We start from the raw sequence: 27,078 nt of genomic DNA on the forward strand, positions 1-27,078 counted from the left end.
AGGCTGTGGTGCTTGTTTGCAGTAAATTGCTTGCTCCAAAATGGTTTTGTCTCACTCCCATTTCTTGTTTTTGCATTTTGAAGCTCTACTTAGAACAGGCGTCTCAAACTCGTGGCTAGTTTGAGGCCCCTGCCTTGATATGAAAGTTTAATGTTTGATACGGCTGCTGTATGGTATCATGTACCCAGAAATGACAGCTTAAATTGTTTATTTATTTTTTCATCTTATTTTGTGTAGAAAAAAAATGTAAGATATTTGAGAACAGTGGGATGTTTTATCAGAGCTTTTCTTGTAGAAAACCGGAACCAAAGCGCTGAAAAAGCGTGGAGTATAGCAGAAGCACAAACATTGAAGACTGTATTTTTATTTATTTATTTTTCTGTTTTTAATAAATATGTTTTGTTGGTTTTTTTAAACCTGATGCGGCCCAGCCTCACCCATACCCTAGCTCCAGTGGCCCCCAGGTAAATTGAGTTTGAGACCCCTGACTTAGAACCTCCTTAAACTCCAATAGTGCAAACATCTCACCCTTCTGAGACCCTCTCTCTATGAGACAAGTATGTGCAGTGAAAAATAAAACACAAACAAAACAAAAGTGAATCGTCAGCAAAACTTACAAGAATCTGACTCGAGAAAAGACATGCAGCCGATCCATGAGAACCAATGTGATATACAGTAGTACTAAAATCCCGCGGTGAGGTCACAGAGTCCACGAACTGTAAAACTGAAATCCACCACCATGAATTATATGTGTATAAACCAGTAACATGCAAATTAGAAGCAATTTCCCATTCCTTTGTGTCCACAGGATGAAAAGGGCAGGGTATACTTTCACCACCATCTCCAGATTTGTAAGCGAGTATCTAAAGGTCAGTGAAGGTAAAATAGAAATTGCATTTGGCTGTGGTTGTAGAAATATTTGGACCAGATTCCCTTTCATGCCAGGTCATCTCAATTTAAAACGTTCACCAATTTGTTTTCATTTTGCTGAAAGAGACCAAAGCCAAGAGGTCTGAGGATGACAAACACTCAAATTCATTTCCAAGGCCGTGTGTATCCTGCAGGCAGGTACTTTCTGTTTACTTAGATTGACAGAGTAGCCGGAGAAGCGAGGGGAGTAATTAAAATGTAAGCCGAGTGGTTCTCGCGGCGGCCTTGCATGTGGGGCCAAACGCTTCCTGGTTTGAACAGGAAGTCCCAGATGAGACAGAACTTTTATGTGCTCACCCTCCCAATAGCAATCTGTCTGCAAAAAGACAAGACAAATCCATTACCCAGCGATGTAGCACAGGTCCCCTGGGTGGGCTTCTCTGTGTGTGTCTTTGCGTGGATATCCGCACAAAAAAACAAGCTGCCCAGGGAAAGGAAATTTAAATCAATTGGCATGTGCCAGGGTCTTGAAAATAAGTTGCCTGTGGGGAGGAGCTGCGCATTCATCTAACAAGGGAGCTAAATGCACCTTCAGCTCAGACTGGGTGGAAGCAACCAACCAGCGAGCATGTGAGTAGTGTAAGTGCTCTTTAATAGCTTTGTAATGAGGAGGAAATTGGATTTAAGGTTGATTTTTGTTTTCTTCCAATACTGAAAACTAAGTGTGTAGGAACAACAACTGCCACATTAATTTATTGATTTATTTATTTATTAGTTATTTCTAACATGGAATTTTTTTTTTTGCGAAGATTAAAAATTCTTCACGTCGTCTTATTCATCTTACGTTTCCCCAAACATTACAAAACTGCTGAACTATTGCCATACTTAAATTAGCAAATACTGTACTGGAAATGGCTGCAGGGTGGATGAGTTGCGGATGATGGGCACATTAAAAGAACTGCAGTGAAAAAACATTAGTCATTCAATCCACAAAATCCACACAAATTCAAATTGCTTATCCATAAATTGAATATTGCATGAATTTAGAGAATACAAAACTTGTTGACAACCTTCTAAATATGGTTTTAAAGCCCTCTATACTTTGTACGTATCTGTAATTTTATGCTTGAAAAAGCTTAATTTAGGCAAAATATACATAGTTTTGACTATTAATTGGCCATATTCTACCGCAAAATAGGGATTTACTAATTAACACATTTTGGAAAAGAAATTTGAAACACACCTCACTGTGCCCCTCAAAGGGGGGTCCACCCCATGATTTGAGAAGCACTGAATCAAACATTCATTCATTCATTCATTTTCTACCGCTTATCCTCACGAGGGGATGCTGGAGCCTATCCCAGCTGTCTTCGGGTGAGGGGCGGGGTACACCGTGGACTGGTCGCCAGCCAATCACAGGGCACATATAGACAAACAACCATTCACACTCATATTCATACCTATGGACAATTTGGAGTCGCCAATTAACCTAGCATGTTTTTGGAATGTGGGAGGAAACCGGAGTACCCGGAGAAAACCCACGCATGCACGGGGAGAACATGCAAACTCCACACAGAGATGGCCGAGGGTGGAATTGAACTCGGGTCTCCTAGCTGTAAGGTCAGCGCGCTAACCATGACATACCAGCAAATACCCAGAAAATGACCTAGTTTTGCTGAGAAGCTACAAAAGAAAAAAAAAAAACCAAGATAATTAACCACTTCCACACACAGAAGGAGAGGAGAACCTTTTTTTCAGTCAATCTCAGCCATGGCATGTTAGCTGTAATATTACGTCATGTCTCATAGCATTGCTGATGCTACGTGACCAGAATACTATATATAAACTTATTTTAATATTTTAATATATTAATAATATTGGCATGTGAACATATAGGAAAACAGGACACAATTTGCATATGAACCTAAAACCTTAATAATAAGACTATGTACTTGCAATCTAAATTTTGTAGCCCACAGATGGATGTGATGCTAGGACGACATGTTTCAAATTGGCACCTCGGAACTTCCAGGGCAACCGACTTCCTGACTGCATGATGGTGGTACGTTACTGCTGGTTCACTGCTCACATGTCCCCCAGGCAAACTATCAGACGTCTCCAACAGGTTCGCTCACAGAATGACAGCGCACTGGGAGATTATATGTCCTGTGGACTGACTGCATGACAGGTCACCAGGGTGAGTGGCTGGATATACGACCCACTGCGGTTGATATTGTGTTCGCTGCAAGACTGAATAACTGGGAGGGTGCAGCCAAGTGGCGGTGCTATAAATTGCTTAGCTGACAGCCAGTGAGAACAGTAATAGATAGAAGAATGGAGAAAAAAGCACGAAAGTGGCAAGACAGCAATAATTTCCCCAGTTATGACAACAGAGGATGGTATATTTCATCAAGGAACTGTAGTATTTTATGACCTTGTGCTTATTAAAATATATTGGACTTTTATTGTTTGCACACTTTCATTTTATCTCAGTCCACCATTCGCTATCTCACTGCCATTGTCATTTATTCTTGGACGATTATGTTTCAATCTACGAGTAGAGTAGAGCTATGCTAGTAGTGACTATGCAACAGAACACTGAATGCTGCACTGCATCAGCACCACATTCAGTAACCTGCTCACTAACAAATATAAAAGCACATAATTATTAATCATTGTATAGTCGTCCGTTTCTATAATGTGATTCAAATATCACTTTCTCAATATATTGTGTTTTTTTTAATAATTAATAAATTATCGCTGTTTCCTAGTTGATTATGGAAAATAAAAAATATATATATTGAAAGACATGTTATACGTAGTATGCTGGTCACTAGTTATCAGTAATGTTTTGAGATATGTGGTGAGATTACATTGACTTTCACACTGCATGGACGCTGGCTATTGAGCCAGCAGAGCCAAACCGACACGCAATGATTGAGATTGAGTGACGCCCAATGTGTGTGGAAGTGGTAACTTTTTGCCTTCTTTGTTCTTCTTCCCCACTCTGTTTGAAACACAGTTTAGAATAGGTAAATTGGTACGCTAAGTATTTAGCTCGGTAGTTTTCTATGCCGATTACGTTGACTAAAGAGGAAAAAATAGCCTTTACTGCGACACACCGTCTGCAATACACTGTGATGTCCATCCTCATCCATTTCAAATCCCAAAATTGATACCACAATATATTCACCCAAACAATATATGATTACATTTATTGTGAATAGGTGGCACCCTATTCTAACCTCCCCCCGAAAAAAAACAGAGGTGACCCAAATATGAGAAAAAATAAAGTTTGAGCAAAACGCGGTTTGTGGGAAAAAAAAATAATCATTGCAAGTATTAACGACAACAACAACAAAAAAAACGACAGATGGTTCTTTGTTATCCTCTTGATAACACTGTGTGTGTTAAACATAACAAGCCCCTGGTGCGAGTAATAAACGCTGCATAAAATGCAACCACCATCATGACGATAATCACGACAAGTGTCGCCTGTCGAGGTGTCACGATCGCTGTAGCTGTGCAACACTTTCAACGTTCTGTAGGTGACAGTTAACATAATGAAAAACACAGATATAAATAGAACGCCACGGTGACATGGAACAACAAAGTGAGTAAAATATACACAACCGTGTATGATAGCAGATAAAAAAATAACTCCATGTTGTGAAAAAGATGGCCTGAAGATGTCATAAAATCCTTGCGGACAAACCTGGCAAAGACAATAAGCCATTATTACCCAAATTCGTAACTCTCCCCCAAGGAATAGTGACACAAAAGAAATGCCACACTCTCTCAAACCCAACCAAGACCTCAAAGTGTCCTTATGATGCACTCAATAACAACCTATGAAAAGACACACATACGGATGATGATCGCTTAGGTATCGTTCACCCTCATCACATGCTGTACCTTCACATAAGGCCCTCATCAGTTCAGCATTATTGCAGCATTCTGTAATTCATCATTGTCTGTAAGATTAACCCAACTGTCACACTCCCATACCGACTCATTTATCACATGTTTGCATGGAAATGTTACCAGTGACACCCCAGTCGCATATATGCACGACTCACTCTTGGCTGGATGAGGTTTTTTTTTTAGCTGACAGGTGGATAAAATCAAATTACCCACACTGCTGTTTAGTTCATTGTGGCATGTGCATACTTTTTCATATTTCCATCACATTTATTTGCATTCATATTAAATTGTCAAATATGGCTTTGACCTTGACCTGAAGTTATCACTTTATTACAAACAAATAGAAACAGCTGCCTAGGTCCAGGTGTGTATATTCAGTGCCATGCAAGTGATGAATTAGGCGGCTTCACAACCTGTCATTTTTGGCAAGGATTGGCAGCGTTTTTTCCATGATAAATGCAGAGCAGATATCAGCTTGCGCCCTTTATCCAGCTCAAATTTGATTAATAATTCCTGCGGTCACCTGGTTGCTTTTTCAATACTGTGACCAATATGTGTCTGTAAGTAATGTGCAACTATAACCTGTGTGGATTATTTTTTGAGAACATTCTGACATTTATTAATGCTTAAAATGACTTATTTTAGTTTTCTTGTAATTATAGTTGTAATATTTCTCAAAAAAGCACACAAGTTTATACAATTAATACACTTTATCTTCGTACAAGTAAACATCTCAACACATTGAACTGTTTTTTTTTTTGTGGCCACCGCATTCTTTGATTTTTCAGTAGGGTGGAATAAGTTTGGACACCCATGGTGTGAGCCTAAAGAGCATCTGCATAGTTAAACTCCACATAACCAGGCAGAGCCAGCATCAAATCCATCATGCAAGCTTGGAGGAAGCATAACAAAACCTTAAATGAAAAAAACTAATAACTATATACTATAATAACTAATACTACTAATTTGTACTAACTTTGATAACAACGTGATAACACGATAACACAACTGTGATAACGACCAAACGCTTTAAGATGTGTTGTAATTGAGGCGAGAGTGACCATGAAAATGGAGTTTCCAAAGGGTAGAAATTAAAAGCTGCAAGTGAATGTCTCACTCCCTTGAGAATACGCTGTAAAATACTGTCTTTATTTACTATAATACACATACACGTTATTTTTGTCTGTATGCTTCTATCAATATGAATAGTTCAGTTTGCTATCTTGACCTTCCACAGCAGCAATAACCAACGTGCTCCACTGGGATGATTAAAGAGCCATGTCTTTCTGGCAAACTTTCTGGCAAAATATTTGGCGGATCATTGTCTGGGTACTTACTGCCAATGCGGAGGTTGATGGTGTCACGTCTCTCTCCGTTTGGGTTCTGAAAGCAGCTGTAGAGTCCATTGTGGCCCAGGTCCACTTGGGTCAGTATCAGTCTGGGGCCCTCCAGACGGTGCTGGGCCTTCACGTCTGTCCCATTCACCTTCCATGACACCGACGCATCGTTGTCCAGAGAGCCGCACCGCATGGTGACGTCACTGCCCATTCGCTCATATTGGTTCCTGGCAACTACAAAGACAGAGGGTTAATAATATATTATGTGTCATGATTGCAGCTATAGTTAATTGACTATGAACTGTAAAAATGTATAAACATTTAAGTAGTGCATTATCTATTTGCGGCAAAACTACTTTATTTTGAAGTATGTGTATTTTTGCATATTCATCCAGAACATTTGGGAAATGCATTGTGAGCCTCGCTTGCACTGGGGCACAGACAAGCTGCAACCGCCGACAGTTTGGCAGCACAAATGGTCCAAATGTCTTGGAAAAATTGAGATTCATGGGGAACCAAGGAATCTAGCCTCCCCCTGATTGTTTAATTAATTCAGATGCATTTACATAATTTGCTCCATATTGAGTATTTTATCAGTTTTGTGTTATTTGCAATCATTCTTCAGCGACGTGCAATGATTAGACACTGCATCCTCATAGCAGAGACGCATCAAGGATGCAATAATTATTATACATTGTTGCTTCAGTTCATAAATACCGTAATTAAGATTAAATGCCCGTCCTGTACGATTTATCTAAAATTATGAATAGATAAAATCAACTCACAATATGTGCCATTTAGTAAGCCAAACTCGGGATGTCCAATAACATTGCCTGTTATTAACATAAAAATGAGGTATCATATCTTATAGGTAATATTTTTTCTGCCGATAATGATATCCGCACACGAGGTCGACCTCATCAAACTGCACCATGCTTCACAGAGGTCAGTATCTCCACAGTCTGGAATTATTTTGTCTTCGGAAAGTAAATATGCAATTTGCAATGACTGTAAAGTGTTCGCGTTTGCTCTTTGTGCTTAACAGGAGCGCTGCACACGCTTTCCGACAATGCAGTTGCACAAAGTTTTCACAAACTACCAAACAGGAAGATGGTGTCCCTGTTGTGTCTCGCTGCCACATCACATCTTCGGGAACAGTGTTTTATTTTTGAATTTGAAAACCTTTTCAACTGTGTGATCAGTGACGACTTCTCCGATAGCAAGACAGTGCTAAGAAAGGCTAAAGTGAAGAAATAGCCTTTGTTTCCTTTATGACATACAATTCGGGTGTATTTATCCCGATTTAGCATTAACAAGCTTCTACTGCCGATGGATTTTAGTCATATTGTAGGAAACATGCCTTGTAGGATTAAGGGATACATGTGAGCCTAATGGGATTTATAGTTACTACCCTGCACTTTAGTGGCCCCCACTTTGTTTATAATTCCTTGGGGATGTGACAGGACCACACAAAGTGAAGATGTCAGATTAACATTTGAATACTAAGAATCAACAGCTCAACAAAGCACAACAATGGAATATTGATCGCTGTCTTTTGAAATGTTTTGTCAAGACAGAAAAGAGAGAGAGAGAAAAAAAAGGGATCAAATGGTGTCAAGACTCTCGTCTCGCTCTTGTGTCTTGGAGTCGTCTGCTGTCAGCTGAGTTTTTGGGCGGTTTTTCACACGAGCTAGCTTCTTTCTCTTCAGGTCCTCTGACATGCCTCTTAACGCAGTGGATACAGATGTAAGCCACTGTTTCATGTATATTTCATGTCCCACAACAGAGCCATTTATATTTCATGTGAGAAAGTCCCTGTCCCCATTAACATTAACCAGAAATGATTTGTTGCCTCTTTTTTATTTTCCGCATCCCCTCTGTGAGACATGCATCACCCTTTTGACCTCCTCAGCCCTCGATTTCTTCCCTTGGATTTTCTTCTTTTTTTTTATGTTATCAGCCCTTCACTGCCCCACCGTCTCTTCAAATTTGCTTGAGTCACAGTCAAAATAGTGAACGCATATGAATATGACTGGCAAGACATCCCAATTTGGTTTGATCTCCCCCACTCTGTCAAGTGAAAAGATGTGTGGCTTTATTTACATAAAAACTTATTTGCATCTTCGTAAAAGCAGCCTGGCTTTGATGTTTAGCTTTGATGCTGATGTCCTTGTTAATGTTGAGAGAACAGAAGAGAGACAAAACTTTGGGAGTGTAGTATACTGTAGTAATAAAATTAATGGACGGCTAGATGGATGGATAGACTGCAAGTTGCAATGGCATGGCATTGGCTGCCAGCACCTGACAGAGTCAGGTGTCCCCTCACGGCACTCCCTGGTTCTTTTTTGGCCTTGAGGACACTGGAGATTTTTCTCCAGAAATTAATTCATGAATAAATGATTGCGGATTTGTAGTAGATTGTAGTATACCATGGTCTATTTTTAGCCCATGTAGTGTTCTGTTGACATTACATGGCCTCACCAGCCAGCCATGGATGCAGAGTGAAAAAAAAATGCTCTCCTCCCATTAAGTGTGGAAGTGGTAAGTTTTGCCTTCTTGTTTTGTCTTTTTTCCACACTCTGTTTGAAATCTTTTCTTAAGTTTAGAAGAAATAAACTCTCGGCTAACTGGTTAGCTCGCTAGCTAGCTGTCTCGTGTCCCTCCTGCATAAGAGCTGTAAAAAAAATCATGTCTCCAGGGCTCTAATAATGAATAATAATAATAATAATGAATAAAAAAGAGAAATATTAAATTTATTAACATTGAATCCTACATTGCGAAAGCTCTGGAACCAATTAACCGCTATAAACGAGGAACACCTGTATACTATTTATGAGTCACGCACAGTTGTCATGTTTACTGCTCGTGCTCAATGCCTCCTGTACTGTAAATGTGACCATTGATTTGGGTTTTTTCATACTTGGGTGCTGATATTGTCCACTTTGCTGCTGTGAAATTTTACAGATATTTTACAGATGTTCCAAGAGGAATGACTGTGGATGTTTTCAAATGGCTAATTAATTGTGGTCTGGATGGAATTCATGTGTAGACTTATGTACAGCTTAGATTTGAAATTCTGATTGTGCTTCTGATGAAATTTACCCTGGGCGGTGGCCAAAGTTGCTACAGAAACATCCAACCTCCAGCTGTGAAATGAGATTGCACACTCGCTACTCGGTGGCGATCATTTACCGTTATCTCGGTTTATTGTCTTTGTTTCTTACCCCGTGGCACTTATTCTCGCTGCCTTCGGGTGCCTCCGTTCTGCTTATCTTGTTCTCACTCAGTCTTTCTCTTTGCTCACCTTCACACTCCCATCTCCCATCATTCTCTTTCTCTCACCTAGACACCCTCCACCTCCTTTCACTAATCTGTATTCATCACCTACTCATCATAAATAGTCAAAAAATGCCAGTGCAAACAGTGCAAAACTCAACCTAAAGTAACAGACGCACTGATGAATAAACTCACTCACGCATATGACTCCCACACCGGTCTGCATAATGTACTCATGCCTCATCACCATATGGACAAGTAGGCCTAATAACCATAATGACATTCAGCTCAAGTGCTATTGATCTCTTTGTAATAGGCAGGGCATTGTTAGTAGCATAAGAACAATGTTATGTGCTATCAAATGCGAATGAAAATCATTAATGTCCTTCACAAAGTTCAAAGTCTCCCAGAGACAATTCCAGACTCGACAGCAGAGATTCTCTTTGAAGAATGAGCAAAAACATTCTGTATGTTTAGTGGATGATGTGATCTTGTTGAAAAGCTGACTGTGGTTAAGTTAGATCCAAACGGTATGTGAGAAAATGCCTTGTGATGGGCTTTCTTATGCGTGTAAAGACACAGCTACAAATGAAAAGATCCTTTATGTTGTCTGCTGCACAAATGCAAAGACCCTTTATGTTACCTACGAGAGTTGCATTCTTTCATAATTTTCAGAGTGTACAGAGTGTAACTATCAGTATCTGCACCTGTAGTCCTGATCAAATGTGCAATGTGATCTTAAGATGAGACAAAACATTTGCTGTGCAAGAAATGTATTGCAAAAAACACATTTAACTGAAATAGGCTGTTCTGCAGCTGATCAAAAGTTTAACACCAGGGGCTTTAATTTTGTGGCGTAGCGCAATGTGGCGCAGCGCGAGATGGCGCAGCGCAAAATGGTGGAGCGCAAAGTAGCGCAGCCACACAGTGGTAATTTGGTCCAATGCACTACTGTGCCCAGCCAATTTGGTAATTTGGTAGACTAGACTGCGGTGAGATGGACGAGGGGAGGTGTCCACAAAACAGAACGCTGAAAGCTCCCGGGCTCCGACCGGGTCTATTCTTGACTCAGAATTCAATGAAATTGCAAACAAAATGGGTATCTTTGATGGTAAATTACATCTTTGTTTCTGTGAGTTGGACAATTAGAAGGCTAGCCAACACAATTTAATGCAGGAATGTATATTGGAAGATGTTATGATAATGACAAATTCACACTAAAATAACAAGTGTGACAACTCACCTCTTTCTCCCTTAAGTACCAAATTACATGTTTGGATAGACGCCCACCTCTTGCATTATCTTGTATTTGGTCATTAAGATCCATGCATTATTAACTAAAATGTAGCTTAAGGAAAATGTTGGAAAATGCTCTCTATTAAAGTTGAATAAGTGAAAATATTTTGGATCCCTACCAAATTGTAATAGCTTCTCTCTTGGTTAATGCTGCTTCCGTCCATAAAGTTTTGTGTGGATTGGTTGCATAACCTCATTGGCAGGATGACAAGTACTGTGATACTTTGGTTTTCATGACTAGTTTGCTCTCAAAAGTCAGATGAAAACTGAAGCAATGTTTACTAAAGAGAATAAAGTGGACACCCAAAAATATTTTGAAAGAAATACGTTTTATAGACAACAATTATAGTTGTATATGTAGAAAACAATGAAAAATAGTTCTAAATTACGTTTAATGTGTTATTTAGGAGTCGCTCTCAATAAAAAAATGCAGTGACAGTCACCACTTTGTTTGGAGACTTGATTCTCCGGAATGATACAGTACAAAATTAACCGACTAGCTTACACTAACTTGTCTGTCTTATAACATAATAAGTTTGTTTGAAAAATGTGCAAATGTACATCGTACCTACCCATATCGAAGAATGATGGGGGCTTTCATGAACACGGCATCAATATTTTTAACAGTCAGGTCATGGTGGTCACGTTTTCCGCCGACTCTAAGATTACAGTTTGTATGCAGCAGATCCTCTCATTTTTTTTTCCCACAGTGTGGCATTACCATGTTTTATGGTCAACGGTGCTCAGACCTGTAGCACATTACAAGCACATGGAGCACATGTACCCAGAGAGTACTTAATGCTCACCACACACACATACAAAAGAACTGACATGTTGCACCATCGGCTGCTTATTCATCTGATATAAGCGATGATGAGCTTTGCACACATGTGACTACTCATGCGGGTTTTATACTCAGCAGTCCTTGACTGTGAACATGAAGTTTGCATGTAAATACAAGGGTATTTGCATAAAGAAACAATATGAATGCATGCTGTATATACATAAAGATTCAAATGCTACATGCCATATACAATTGTACACATTGGCATGCAAATTCAATGAATAATTCAAGTTAAAGACATGACAGTATGTGTAGCAAATATACAGGTAACATATCAGAGTATGTTGTCTTTTTGCCACAGGTCATAGTTATCAGCATAGAAGCCACACTGTTTGATGAGCCGATTAGACCCGACATGCTGCTGTTCAAACATGAAGCGCCAGTGCGGTCTTGTCAAATGTCGATTGATGAAGTACTTGGATATGGATGATGAAGTCAATTTACAGCTTACAGGACCAACCTCAAATGATTTTCATACAGTGCCTGATACTGTTTATGCACAGTTGTGTTAAACTGTGTGCACGCACTGGCTATAACTGTACATGCGGTGAAATAAAAGTATGTGTATATTCACACATATGTACTTAATGTCCATGAACACAAACACAAGCATGCCCATACTGCACGTACTCATTGTCATCCAGGTTCTGCATCTACATAACTCCCTCCGGTAGATTAGATCAATGAGTTATTTCCATTGTGGAGAGCCAACTGTGCGAGAATATCTCCGGGGCCACACATGGGGCGTGTGAGTGTGGATCGCTCCTTCATTTTGCTTATTTGTGCACATGTTTGTGCTACCAGTGATAGTCTCTAGAAGAAATAACCCATAACAGGACCAGAATTATTTCTTGGCAGACACTGTGAGGGCCAGATGGTATCGTTAAAAAAAAAGATTTATATATATCGGTATATATAGTATTTTTTTTAGCTTTTTATCAGTGAGCAGAGTCATATTACCTGTACTGATGCAAGCCAGTGTAGAGGGAATGGGGGGTGAACGGCGACAAAGTGATCATTTCTTTGAAAGGCAAAATGATCTGACACATTTGTAGGTTAAAAAAAGGCAAAGAAAAAAAAGAAACAAAAAAAAAACACTACATACATATAATGCCATTTTGCTTTGTATATTCATAATGCCATTGTTTTTTGTTTCTTTTTCAGTTGCTGCCATGAATTGGACTGGTGAGCATCACGCTTTCATTGTGGAAAAACTAACAAAACAAAATAATCTGTAAATGCAACACAACCTGCGTTCCGTTTGCACTTCAAACTACATGATCCAGTACCAGCTGGAAACATGATTGAAACATTTTGTTATGGGTTATCAACTTCAGAGATACTGGATCTGCATTGAAACGAAAATCAACCAGCCGACCTCGCACCACCAGAACTGATTTACTTTTTAAAACATAATGAAAATAAAAACACTTTTTTGTTTCTTTACTTTATTTTCCATTTATTTAACCTACAAATGTGTCAAATGATTTTGCCTGCCCTGTATTGGGAAACAATGTAAACATGTCAGCTTCCCTACTTGCATTTTCAGGGTTGAAGGGACTGCCCAGTATGCCCTCTGGACACTTGGTAACTACAGTTTAACTTTATGGGTCGTTCATTTCTTGGCCAAATCAAATGGTCACAAATGGTCATTTGTGTTATGTATTGATCTACCTGTTCCGTGTGGTAAAACTGCCCCTTTGTGACATCACTTCCTTATTGTAAACTCTCTGTCCTCCCCCAAGCTCCACTTCCCCCGCCGTCCTCTGTTTACTTGCGAGCAATGCCTCGTACAGGAAGACTACATTTGTTTACAATTCCTAAAGACACCACCGTCAGGCACAAGTGGTTGGAGTTCCTGATTCCCTACCAGCAAAACAAATGCATTTTAATCTGTCAACGGCATTTCACACTGGACTGTTTTGTGAACATGGGCCACTATGCGGCTGGACTAGCCGCAAACATCCTGAAGAGTGGGTGTTCCTCATGCCTGCAGGCGGGTTGTGGTTGGAACACATTAAAATAGACCATATTCACGGGAAGCACAAAGTCCAAAGAAATACAGCTGAATAGGTGCAGATTCTGGAAAACCTAGAGCGCTTTATGTGCTGCTCTGTCGGAGTCCACAACTCAATACATAGGGTAAAAAAATGAGCATAATAGGTCCCCAATCGTTACGATATTTTGTAGTCCAGTTGCTAGTGTCGTGTTTGTTTCAATGAGAACCATCTTCTTCTACTACATTGTGACACGTATGTCTCGCTGTTGCCTGCAGAGCAGAGGAAGCCCTGCAGAAATAGTACTTTCCAGTTAGACCTCCAATGTTTGGGTGATGTTTGCCATATGCGGACGTGGCCACCTATTCAGGAGCTCCGACCTACACGGAGAAATAGTCGGCGTGGAATGAAATGGAAGTTTGGCCCTGGGCCTTTCTGATTTACTATCTCAAGAGTTATTTCCAATCGTGCTGCTCCCCAAACATCGGGTGTTTTTTCTGTTTGCTGACTGACTTATATGTGTACTGTGTGTGGCGATCTCTGCTTCTGCAGCGTTACTAGTAGATTCATCGGCGTGTGCATATCAGGCTGTGTGGGACCGTGTCGCTTTCCAGCCGAGCCGTAACTCACAGGAACAGTTATCGGTGAATCACATTTGTATGCCTAAGGGGAGTCTTGGCTTTTGAAAGTTCAACAGTAAAATATTGGATTGGCTGAAATACAGCCTGCGGGAATGATCAATTTTGGTTGAGAGGGTCATGCTTTTCAATCAGTAGCTACACAGGTGTTGATCTCTTATCTGAACAGGCAGAATGTTGGTAATGTGTTGGTTTGATGTATTCATATTTTTGCAGGCAGTTATTCAGCTATTATGTTACGTATGTCAGTACATAACATGATAATAGAGTGTTCTCCACAAGAACACATTCTTTGTGACTGGGTATGAGAGAAAGACCCCCAATGCAATTTGAATGGAGAGCATGTTGTAAGTCGAGTGGCAGCTGTATTAGGGTACGAGGGGAAGAAAAAAACAATTAACAGATGTTTCCAATTATATAAGTTGATTGGAAAGCTGGCTGAGAGTCGAGCATGCTTTGCAGGGAATAAAATGTGATGTAATTTGTGTTATGTGCAGGTGTTAATGAAAAAAGATGAAATGGAAGCTATATCCGAGGTCTGCTTCATTTTCATGATTTTGTCATAGATAGATTTATAGCATGTCTGACTGTTCCGTCTTATTTTACAGGTCTACATGGGACCATTTTATTCAAATGACTTCTTTTTGTTACTACTTCTTTGTATTTTCATTTTTTCAGATGTCTTTTTGTGGGTTATGGTGTTGTTTCTCTGCAGGCTTGAAGTTTTCCATTTCATGCTCATCAACAATCCCACAATTTAGGTTAAAGGCCTGTTGGTGCCAGTTCACGCCAATGCAATTTGCTGTGGCACTTAGTGTTCCCAATATGGTGCCTAGTGGCGTGCGGTGGCTCAAACTGCCTCACAACTGGCTCGTGGTGGCCCGTAACGGCGGCAAACATTGAGTTTGGCGGCAAGAAAATTCATTCAAAACGTTAAAATCTTTATGCATCAAGCAATCACCACAAAGTGCCCACCAAGTGGAACCAAATGTCACAAACGATACGCCTATTGGAATCCACTGGAATGTAATGTCGTGAGCAAAGTTGCGCAAATGATGCTAGGAGTCCACTGGGCCAGTTGGCACCAAAAATTATGTGATTGGCGCGTACTGGCGCCGAATAACGGCAACATGCCTAGCGGACATTAATTCGACGCCACAGTGAGCAACTACACGCCAATCACATAATCTTTGGCGCAACTGGCACCAACTGCCGCTGGCGCAGTGGACTCTTAGCATTAGATATTCTGTTTTCAGCCTGTGATGCTCGTAAATTTTCATACTTGCATGCATAAACCAATTGCAGGGGAGAAAAATGTAACAGAATGCCACGAAACCGTACTTGATTTAACTTCTGGAAACCTGTGTTTATATTATGCACAAGTCAACACACAACACAACGATTCATCAAAATCCTCGCGGCACTAAAAAGTTGAATCTTGCATATCATTATTCTGCCACAACCATCTTTTCTTGCCTCAGTCAGCATGTGCAGCACCTTGTAGATGCAAGTTCCTGAAAGGTATAACACAGCAAAATGCTAAATCCCTTCCAATGATTTACAAGACGGCGGCCCGGTTAACTGCTGTATGACATAATAAGTACCAGTAATAAACTGCTGTTGGCACTTTCACAGCCCCACACATATTAAAGTGCTGGTACCGATATAGGAGAGATATGTATGTATTTGGTGAGCGCGAGCGGCAACATACAAACACACATGAATAGGATTATGCTCAAAACTACCCACTTCCGCAACCACCCTCTCGTTGCCCCACACTTCCTCCAGCAAACATCTTGGAATGAAGTTATCACTTTATCCTCCTGTCTCTTTTTCTCCTCTGAGAGATTAAGAGTCACTCTTGCTCGGCATTTGCTGCTCCTTTCATGTGAGCACTGAGGCAGCTGCAGCTGTGAAAGTGTTTGTATGTGTGAATGTGCATGAGTCAGGGCATCAGTGCTAATATAAATCCACTTCCTGTTTCCTGCCATCTTAACTTGGGCCCCGGTGCAAAGTCATACGTGTGCGCGTGCGTCAGTCATCATTGAAGAGGCTTGCGGCAACAACCGCCGTTGACACGATTCACAACCAACTTAATTGAGACTTGAAGTTTTAGAGGCGTCCAGGGAGGCGCATGGAGGCAAGAAAAGAATGGGGAGAGTGTTGAAAGATGAAGTCGTTTGCAGGGGAGGGGCAGCACAGAAGGGAGGATGTTGGGAGTGAGCAGTTAATATTTTTACAAGCCAGGATTAGAGAGGTCATGAAATGAGGAGTGGAGGAAGGATTCCTGAGAATTAGCTCGGAAGTATGCAGGAGAAGGGAGAAAAAAGAAAAAGTGCAGGACAGCTGGTAACGCTGCTCTGATCAGGAATAAGTGCGGTTTTTACAACGGAGACCATAAAACAGCAAGGGTGGGAAAAGAACATCATCTGAACATCTGAGTCCAACTACTTATGAAAGAATGTAAATGTTTCCGATAAATACATACTGTTTCGTAACTTAGGTCAATAAGTTCACATACCAAACAATTAGAACTTTTTATACTCGTGAAATGATTTTTCTTTGTAACACGACAACGTTCATTCATTCATTTTCTACCGCTTGTCCTCACGAGGGTCGCGGGGGTGCTGCAGCCTATCTCAGCTGTACACCCTGAACTGGTCACCAGCCAATCACAGGGCACATATAGACAAACAACCATTCACATTCACATTCATACCTATGGACAATTTGGAGTCGCCAATTAACCTAGCATGTTTTTGGAATGTGGGAGGAAACCACTTGCACGCCGTGCAGCCCCACGACAACGTTATTTTTGTCAATTATGAATTTCTTGTTTGATAACAATTTTTTGTCTTAATATTTTTGACATTATTGTAAGAGCTGCGGTGGACAAGTAGTAAGCGCGCAGGCCTCACAGCTAGGAGACCCGAGTTCAATTCCACCCTCGGCCATCTCTGTCTGCATATTCTGTGTGGGTTTTCTCCGGGGACTCCAGTTTCCTCCCACATTCCAAAAACATGCTAGGTTAATTGGTGACTCCAAATTAAAAATTGGTGACTATAGGGGTGTTATTTCAAATTTAGAGGGCTCCAATAATGTTAAAAGCCATATTCAGAAGGTCTTAACAGGAATTCTCTGTTCTAACTATGAACATTTTGAATTGATCAAAAAATTCACTTCCTGTGATTGGCTGGCGACCAGTCCAGGGTGTACCCCGCCTCTCTGGGATAGGATCCAAAATACCCGCAACGTTTGTGAGGATAAGTGGTAGAAAATGAATGAATGAATTATTGTAAGATTACTGCTGATTTATTTTAAATTTTTGCTGTTTTTGCTTTGCTTTTTTTTAGTTTTGTTAAATTATTCTTTTAGAATGAATAAATTAAAAAAACAGGCCACACCTTGGACACCCCTACACTACACTATCAGTGGCTCTTTTTGTTGCACTTTCCCAATTATATTGTATGCAAATATGATTTTCATAATTAGCGCTTTTTGACCCCCCTTTGGAAAGTCTGCATATTAATGATAATCCCTTCATAAGCCTGCAGAAACCTCCCTCACAGTCCTCATCTTATTGGCTAATAACATGGTTAGCATCACCCTAAGCCTTCCCTGAGCAGCAGAATGAAGGTCAGCGCTAATACCAGTCTGCTCATTTATTACACTGAATGGGGGGGGGGGGGGGGGCACAGACATGAAGGAAACCACGATACAAAATATCTCCTATCATCTGATTGAAAACAGGAAGATAATAGGCAAGCTTAGAAGTAAATGGTGCAGTGAGCTAGCATTGAGGAAGTTAACAAGGGGATAAGAAATAGCATCTGGTGATAAGTTGCAAAACCGGAGCTGGGAAAAGGGAGGAATTTCAAAAAGTGTAGATGAGAAGACACAGGCTGGATTGAGAAAAGGCGACTTCATTAGTGGACTTCAATATATGCCCGTATTGCTAGTGAGTTCCAAGATAGCATCAGCAAAAACGACTGCCTTTTTCATAGGCACCCTGTTCAAATACATCATGACCTTCACAAAATTTCCAAAACTCCCTTCAGGAATTAAATGTGTCTTTCCCCCAATAAAAAGTTATGACGGCTCCAATTACGGAAAAGGATGATGAGAACCCGTTGCACCCCCCTCCGCCTCTCCCCTGCTATCACACCATTGCAGACTCCTGACTGCCTGGTGTGTTTAATGGCAACCATTTGGCTTGCCAAGTTGACGTTATCACATTACTGACATTTATTTGCATCTCTGTTTTATGGATGAACAATTTTCGAAATGTAGTAGTTCATCTTGGAATTATTTAGGAGTCACTTTCATTTTCTTTTTTTATGATGTCAAACATGCGGCATTCGCATTGCAGTCATTGTGTCTGTTGATAGTGCAGTAATTCACACGACTGCCAGTCGTCATCTAGCCAGTCTGGGATGAATTTGATTGTCTCTGTGTGCCCTGTGATTTACTGGCGACCCATCCAGCGTGTGTTAATTCCAAGTCAGATGAACTAGTCTCCCGGGGCAACCCCGAACAGGACGCAAACGGCTGAACAGGAACAAGGGCATCTTCGACTACACTCTAGAAGCAATCTGGCACCTCTCCATGTACACATTTCCTGTCTGCTGTGGGACTGCAACTAAATACCCTACAGTCTCTGTTCTGATTCCTCCCAAAGGCGGCTGAGGTCAGGACTCTGGACCATCCATAATATGCGCACTGGGGCAGTGATGCTGGAACAGAAGATGCAACTCGAATTGTTTCCACAATGTCCGACAAGTCTTTGGATGTTGAAGAATTAAGACTGACGGCGAGTTGTTTAAGCGGTAGAGGAATGATACGGCTAAGTGGTAGGCCAAGGGCAAGTGCTTAATGAGCGGTTCTCCACTAAAACACAAAGGGCAATGTTTTCCTCAGCAACCACAACTTGTCTTTTCGTTTTGATTAGCTGGCTTCTGGTGTCGTAGTAAATAATGACAACAGGGCACATCCACATAAAAGCCACGTATTGTAACGCCGTGTTCTAAATCCTAGTGTTCGTGAAAACACCTCGCTGTGAATGTTATTCGTCATGTCGTTGCTAGTGTGGAGAGGAAGAGATGAGTGTGCGAGCTGACTGTGTCGGAACTGAGCGCTACAGTTGCTGTTAAGATTGCCAATACAACTTAAAAAGAGTGAGAATCTGTATGAGTCTGTCAGGGCACTACAGTGTGTGGCACATACGGAAGACACAGTAATCCTTCGTTTACAGCCATTAATTGGTTTTCGGATAATTCATACATCAGATATTTTTGTAAAAAAACCAACTGCTTGAACCTTTTTAATATCTGTTTTAACATTACTAGAGCCCTCCAGACATGAAAAAACACCCCTATATTTAATTTATATTACACAATATAGTCGACATAAAGTGATAAGCTATTTAAGACCTAAATAAAACACATTCACGTATGTGTTGCTGTAAGTATGTTGGGGACAAGGACAGGGGACAGACAGGAAGTGACTTTGGGAGTTCAGAGTTGAATTTAGCTTGGCGTGTTAGGCATTATTGTGCCTGTTGTGAGATCATTCAAACCTACAATAAAAGACTGTTGTTCCAGCAATTAAGTCTGGTGCTTGTGTGTCTCACTGAACACTGAATTACTTACAGTATGTACCTGACACCATATCAACATCTTTGACTGCATCTTGGTTTACGTGCTTGAAAATGCTTAATTTAGGCAAGAAATGGGTAAAATCTGCTTAAATATGTACGTGTTTGTCCACTAATAGGCCAAATATCATATTTGCAAACTTTTCACTCAGATGCTCTTCAACGTGCTGTTTTCTTTTCTTCAACATTCTTCTTATGTGGTGTGTATAGCATGTGTGTATTGCTACAAACAGGGTATAGCAAGATACTGGTATCCAGGTATTTTTCAAAGGTTAAATAATTCATATAAAAGCTTGCCTCAGTATTTCGTGTATTTCACTCTACATTGCAATGATTATTTATTGAACACAGCTTGGACCAGATGTAACATCACGTGATAAGTGTCACTGAGCTGGAGGGCAAACCCAAATAAATGTTTCGGTGTAATATAAATTGAACAGGAAACCCACTTTGGTCATTTCAACCTTGAGTCAATTTTAATCAAAATCCAATTTATTTCCCTCTTTAATGAAGCTCGATAGGTCAGGTGTTAATATAGTAGAATTTGAATTTCCACTTGATTTGATGTGGCACGTTTGGTTATGTTGGATAATATGTAAACCAGTGGTTCTCAACTGCTTTGGCTGCAGGACCCATCATCACCCATTAATGACAAGCGGTGACCTACATTGTGGACTTTTTTCAACTCAAACTTCAACTGAAACGGCTGCATGGCGGACGAGTGGTTAGCGTGCAGGCCACACAGCTAGGAGACCCGAGTTCCATTCCACCCATAGGTGTCCATAGGTATGAATGTGAGTGTGAATGGTTGTTTGTCTATAAGTGCCCTGTGATTGGCTGGTGACCAGTCCAGGGTGTACCCCCCTCTCGCCAGAAGACAGCTGGGATAGGCTCCAGCACCCCCGCCACCCTTGTGAAGCGGTAGAAAATGAATGAATGGATGAATGTCATATTTAATTTTTTCAGATACTTTGTACTGTCTGTGAAATATTTCAGCATTTCTGGAAATGATGCATTTTCAACTGTATTGAAGAGCAGCATTTCTTATGCCATTGAGGAAAGTCCACATAATGTGAACGCGCACAGAAAAGGGTGCATGGTTAATTGGCGACTCCAAATTGTCCATAGGTATGGATGTGAGTGTGAATGGTTGTTTGTCTATATGTGCCCTGTGATTGGCTGGCGACCAGTCCAGGGTGTACCCCGCCTCTTGCCCGAAGACAGCTGGGATAGGCACCAGCAACCCCCGTGACCCCCGTGACCGTGAGGATAAGCGGTAGAAAATGAATGAATTAATTAAAAACGCGAGCTGCAGCAGTGAGATGCTGTCTCTCGCATCATGGCGCACTCTTCTCCAACAGATATCAGCAGCTGTGTGTGGGATGGGCAGCACCTTAAGTCCCCACTTGATGTCCTTCCCTGCGACTCTTGACCCCTGAAACACTGCAAGCTGTTGTTGCAGTAGCATAGCCAAGGCACGCGATACTGCACAACTTCCAGCATGGTTTCAATTGTTATTTGAGCCAGCGATCAAACGGCCACCATTTCAAATGGAACTTGAGGCTATTTCTCCGTTGCCACAGAAGCTTAGTGAAATTCAAGAATGAGTTTTTTTTCCCTGCGCTTGTGTGCCTTCAGTGTTTGCGCTGTGACAGCTTCCCAAGCAGTGGCAAGGGTGCCAAGAGACCTGTGCATGAGTAGCTCTAAAGCTGCAATCAATCACGTGTGACTGTTGAAATGTAACACTACACTACAGCAGCAATATAGACAATGCATGCACACACCTGCGCTCCCACCACAGACGCACTCTGAAATGTGTGCCAGTATACCTGCCCTGCTATTGCGTCAGCAAATATGTACCAAAAGGAAGGCCAGCTGCACAACACATCCAAAAACACACATAACTGTACCGTCTTCCAGGCGTCAGGTAGTTTAGGAAGAGTTGTTGTCAATCTCCATATCGATGAAGAAGCTCCAGACAATGTCGGTATATCATGTATCGGTAATAAAGCCATTATTGAGCATCTCTATTTTTGTGCATTTTCACAGACACACATAGAGAAGCTTGTCATACATTCACAAATGAAATAATTTGTTGGCTCGGACATAAAGACATACTATTCCTCTGTCGGCTATCTATAATGACATCCAGGTATGTTTGCTCTTCATTTTACACGGCTCATCGCAGATCCAAACAGGGTGTGAGCGCTAGCTCTGTCTTTGTTTATGCATGTGTGTGAGAGTGTGTTGATAGGTGTCAACATGCTGAACGCCTTGGGCACACCCAGTGTGCGCCTTGTGTGCTTATGTCAGCTTGCTCCGAGTGTGTTCAATATTGGCGTGCCATATCCAATATGTATAGGCGCATGTAATTAAATGTGCATTACTGTGTGTGTGTGTTTCTGTGCAAGCTAACAGGACGTTGCCCACATGTGTAGACACAGCCTTCCCCTTGGCTTGTTGACATTCTTGTTGCTTGAGCTCTCAAACTTTTCTTATTCAACACAGACCTCCCGTCTCTCTCTCTCACACACACACTCTTCCTTTTATTCTGAATGGTACCCGTTACTTTCTTCAAGAAAACATCAGAAGACATGAGTGTACACGTTCAGTTTCTGTCGTCCATCAGCTTGTTGAGTTCTTTTATGAGTTCGTTCTGGACAGAACATGCACTGTATTGCCCTGCATATCTATAATGAGACAGATTGCATGATGTTCTTCCTAGGTCATCGCATACCAAAGCTCTGTCATGGCCCGCTGCTTCTGATGACAGCCGACAAGACACAATTGTGCAGCTTACACTCACAGCGGGCTGTGAATTAACTCTGATGTAAAGCCCTTCATGTCATTAGGAGACATTCTTAGCTCCACGCAGTGACAATTGCTCTGTAATTGAGAGGACTTGGCAAAAATGTTTTGACATTGCTTTAACAATAGCTACGACCTGACTGAACTTTTCTATCCTTTGAGTAAATCCGACCCACTGGTGAATTTGTATTCAGAAACGGTTGGTTTGGTGTATCTATTTAAAGGGATATATCTGCTTCTCCAGCAGATATCTGCAGCTGTGTATCTCTTGCGCAAGCTTGACAAAGTTGCCCGGCCGAGGCATAGACAGACCCGTGACCAACTGACAGTGGCGTCATATAATTATGCAAATAAAGGCACATAACATCCAGAAATCAGTAAGGAAATTAATTCAGTACTGAGCCAAATAGACATATGAGCACATAGAAAATGCATAGCAGCACAAAGCTAACATTATTAAACCTCACCTCTGTGCATTTATGCACAGCATTAACATTTGTTAACAAGGACGAGGTGAAAGGAAGAATAGAAAATACACATCTGTCTATGCAGTCGGAGAAAGTTATACCAATAAGTCTTAATCTGTGTCGCACATGACATGTCGAAGCAATTAATTTAGGACCAATAGTGACGTCGTTTTTCAGTCTGTGTGTCAGTATGCCTCCCTAGTTTTATCAGAATGTCACAGTAAAACAGGAGGACATCGTGCAGAATGTTCATAATTTACAGCATGCTTCAATTTGTCCATGAGAGCTTAAAGAACATGCACGCCTCACTGCAGAAAGGCAAAAGGTAAGGTCAGCTAATGGCATTTGCAAAAACAGACAATAAATAATGAGTAACTGAATAAATCAATGTAATTGTCAAAACACCCAAACCATATTGACTTGCAGGTGGTAAGAATTCTCCATAAACAACAAAGCTACAGGAAAAAGTTCTATTACTGGAAGAAACAGACCGTAACATGTAGCAGTACAAGGGAGAACAGGTGACCTTTTCAAAAATGCAGACGGAAAACTATTTTTTTTAAAGCAATTTCAGCTGCTCTGATGGCCGGGCATGTTCATTTGTCTGTTCAGAAGCCTTTGTAAACTATTTCAATGCTGGAGGTGTGAACACATGTCAACCTTAGAATTACTGACAGGTACATTCATGTCACCTGTGCCTGTTAAAAGACAGGGTAGTCAGCGTATAAATATACTGTATTCGGCTTAACTTAACCGTATTTACTCCCTATCAAGACAAAATCGCTCTTTTAAATGGATCAAGTTCCTAAAACTTTTACTCTCTCAAGGATTTACACATGAGGTTATGTCTTCCAAATGTCAAGGTTTCACAATGAAATGCATTGTGAAGTTTTATATTATTGTGTTTCAGACAGATAAAGTCAGGGATCACATCTTGGAAAGTTCGCCCTGAAGGAGCCCATGACCTTCTAACAGAAATGAATATGACACGTGGAAGGGAGAGAGTCAAACAAAGCAGTTGGCCCAGCGTTGCATCACTCATGAATCACATCATTCATTCATAACTGATATATATCCACATTGGCTCGGGCTGACTTTGTCAAACCCCCGACACTTGAGTGCGTAAGTACATCCTTAAATGTCAGCGCAAAGTTTCCACTGACATAAGAAGAAGAATGGTGGACTGCCGCAAGGATAAACCATCACGTATTGTCAGTATATAACTATATACATTTGTTCGTAGGACTAAAGGATGCAAAATGAAGAACTGCAGAAGGTCAGTTGTGTTAGTTGTTGTAACCGCAAAGGTTCAAGACCCGGTTTGGACGTGCAATGGACATGAAAGCAGTATATGCTTACATCCTAAGGCGTTTGGACGCTTGACTGGTTCCTGGAGAGAACTGCACTTCCTGAGTACTACCAAGTTATTTCTGAGCACGGTCCTGATACTCCCCAGTAGCTCTGTTGGCGCTATGTTTGTATTCTTGTCTGCAACTGACAGAGTGGTTGTACATATACATAAATATCAGGTTCTCAATAATATTTCAATTCAGAGGGGGTGGGCGTGAAAATATGACGTCCCCTGGGGGGCCATAACAAAATAACAAAGAAACAATATGGCTGTCAATGAAGACACATGTTCAACTGGTTTGCATGCAATCCTTAGTGAGTGTGTGTTGTGAAATGAAATAATACAATGTTTTAAATATGCAAAGCAAATGGAAACCATTTGTAGTTTCACTATCATCATGCCAAAAAATGTGGGATACTGTTAATCTTCATTGCCACAGACCTCACAACAATTGTTTTTGGGTCTCACTACTCGATCTACACTCACCTTTGTCCTCGTTGGTCCGAAAACCAACTTTGCCGACTGCGCAAACAATTTCTGACAATAACTGTGAATTTGAATATTTAGTTAGACACGTACAAATAAACAGATGGTCTTTCATTCCACACAAACAGGCCGAGTCACGCAGCACAGATGATGGAAAACAAATGGTTAGACATGGACCTGGGCAGACAAACATCAGACGGTGGGCAGATTGACAAAAGAAGAAAATCAATAGGGAAGAGTTAAGATCACTGATCTTTGATACAGTGCTCTGTCCTGAAAAAAAAATCCATGCACTTAAAACTTGGTGTGGTTGGCATATCGTTGCAGACCAATCCTAATCTGCAATGTGTCAAGTCTAAGTTTCAAGTTTAAAGGTTGCATGATTGACCAAATTAAATGTTTCATAGACATATTTGGGTGTTTGGCGCGCCTGTTCAACAATCAAGAGTGAAATGAATTTTTTTAGGTGCAATGTCAGAAAACGCGTCTCTCAACATGATCTTCAGATTGAATATGCATAGAGCTCATTTACATCAACCCTCACATCAACTTTGACGTGGATGCTCCCTTAACAAATTGTCATGTCACCACCAAAAGCAAAGCAGCGCTGCGGTGGTTTTGGATGACCATATTGTACCGCATCATTACAGCACCTCCAAGCCACAGAGCACATCAGCACAAAGTGGATTAAAGCAAAGTGAATTATAGTATTTCCGATTGTTAGCTGTTCCTGTCGGGGCTCCAGACCTTGGTTGGCAGCGCAGAGGAGCACGTCTACTTATACACCAGTTCTGTTTGTAGACCGTAATGGAAGTCGAGATTGGGTGTAAGTGGGCTCTTACACCTAAATTAACTCGGAAGCCACTCACACTGTGCACATGTTCATAAAAAATACAGTAATAAAATGATTATATCCAATAATTATAAGGAACAGTGGAGAAAAGACATGATGAGACCTTGGAAAGACCTTATTTTTGTTGCTGCAAAGGATGGAGGGACAGTCTTATTGGGAGGAGGAAGTCTCAAGAATGAGAGCACTACACTATATCATCAACAAGATCATTTCACATGATAGCAAAGATACCATCTTTGTCCTTTCATGGCGGTTGCTGCATTTCTGCAGCTTGGACTGGGCATGCGGCCAATGTTGATTTCTCCACTGAGCATCTCACAATGTCTAATTGTGTGAATGCTGACAGGCCAATAGTTAGCTAATATTGCTAAAACTAATCAACAGGGTGCTTTCTCAACCCAGCAGCGCATGCTAACAGCTATCATGTTAGCATTGTTAGCATGATAAAATTTGCATCTTATAATTTTAAGCATCTTGGGTATACATGTAGTTTTTTGTAATATTAGATGTTAGCACTGTTAGTATGGAAATAACACGATTTACGGCCACCCAGACATTCTACATTATGCTAAACTTAGCGCTAACATGCTTGGTGTTAGTATGCTAACAGTTAGCATGCTAGCTACAGCATTTCAGCCCAGCCTCAGCTCATCAGGATTTGGGCACAGGATTCAACAGCAAGTACAGCATTGCAGTTCAGCATCAGCTTCACAAGAATTCACACGTAATTTATCTAAAAATTCCACATTTCTATTTTCACTTTCACTTTCACTTTATTTTATAAGCTACCACCAGAAGAGTCTGCCTCACTGTCTTTGGAAACATTCATTCATTCATTTTCTACAGCTTTTCCTCACGAGGGCCACGGGGGTGCTGGAGCCTATCCCAGCTGTCTGCGGGCGAGAGGCGGGGTACACCCTGGACTAGTCGCCAGCCAATCACAGGGCACATATAGACAAACAACCATTCACACTCACATTCATACCTATGGACAATTTGGAGTCGCCAATTAACCTAGCATGTTTTTGGTATTTGGGAGGAAAAAAAACACGCATACACGGGGAGAACATGCAAACTCCACACAGAGATGGCCGAGGGTGGGATTGAACCCTGGTCTCCGAGCTGTGAGATCTGCGCACTAACTACTGGACAGCCGTGCAGCCCTCTTTGGAAACATGATGTAGGTTAAAGTTCCTCTCAGTGACTAATTCTCTTTTTGCTTTTGCACATTATTACCAAAACTTGGCTGCACAGCGGTCGAGTGGTTAGCACAAGGAC

General features: G+C 41.0%; 1 protein-coding gene across 3 annotated transcripts in view; it reads right to left on the bottom strand.

Moving 5' to 3' along the window:
- The window catches only part of cntfr (ciliary neurotrophic factor receptor), a 229,259-nt gene that overhangs the window by 90,594 nt on the left and 111,587 nt on the right, over positions 1 to 27,078 (bottom strand). For all 3 annotated transcript variants that reach the window (XM_058050889.1, XM_058050882.1, XM_058050875.1), the window contains one exon: positions 6,132 to 6,365. In XM_058050889.1, the coding sequence (XP_057906872.1) occupies positions 6,132 to 6,365 (234 nt within the window). The remainder of the gene's footprint in view (positions 1 to 6,131; positions 6,366 to 27,078) is intronic.

This window comes from Doryrhamphus excisus, chromosome 2 (genome assembly GCF_030265055.1).
Source record: "Doryrhamphus excisus isolate RoL2022-K1 chromosome 2, RoL_Dexc_1.0, whole genome shotgun sequence".
Lineage (NCBI taxonomy): Eukaryota > Metazoa > Chordata > Actinopteri > Syngnathiformes > Syngnathidae > Doryrhamphus > Doryrhamphus excisus.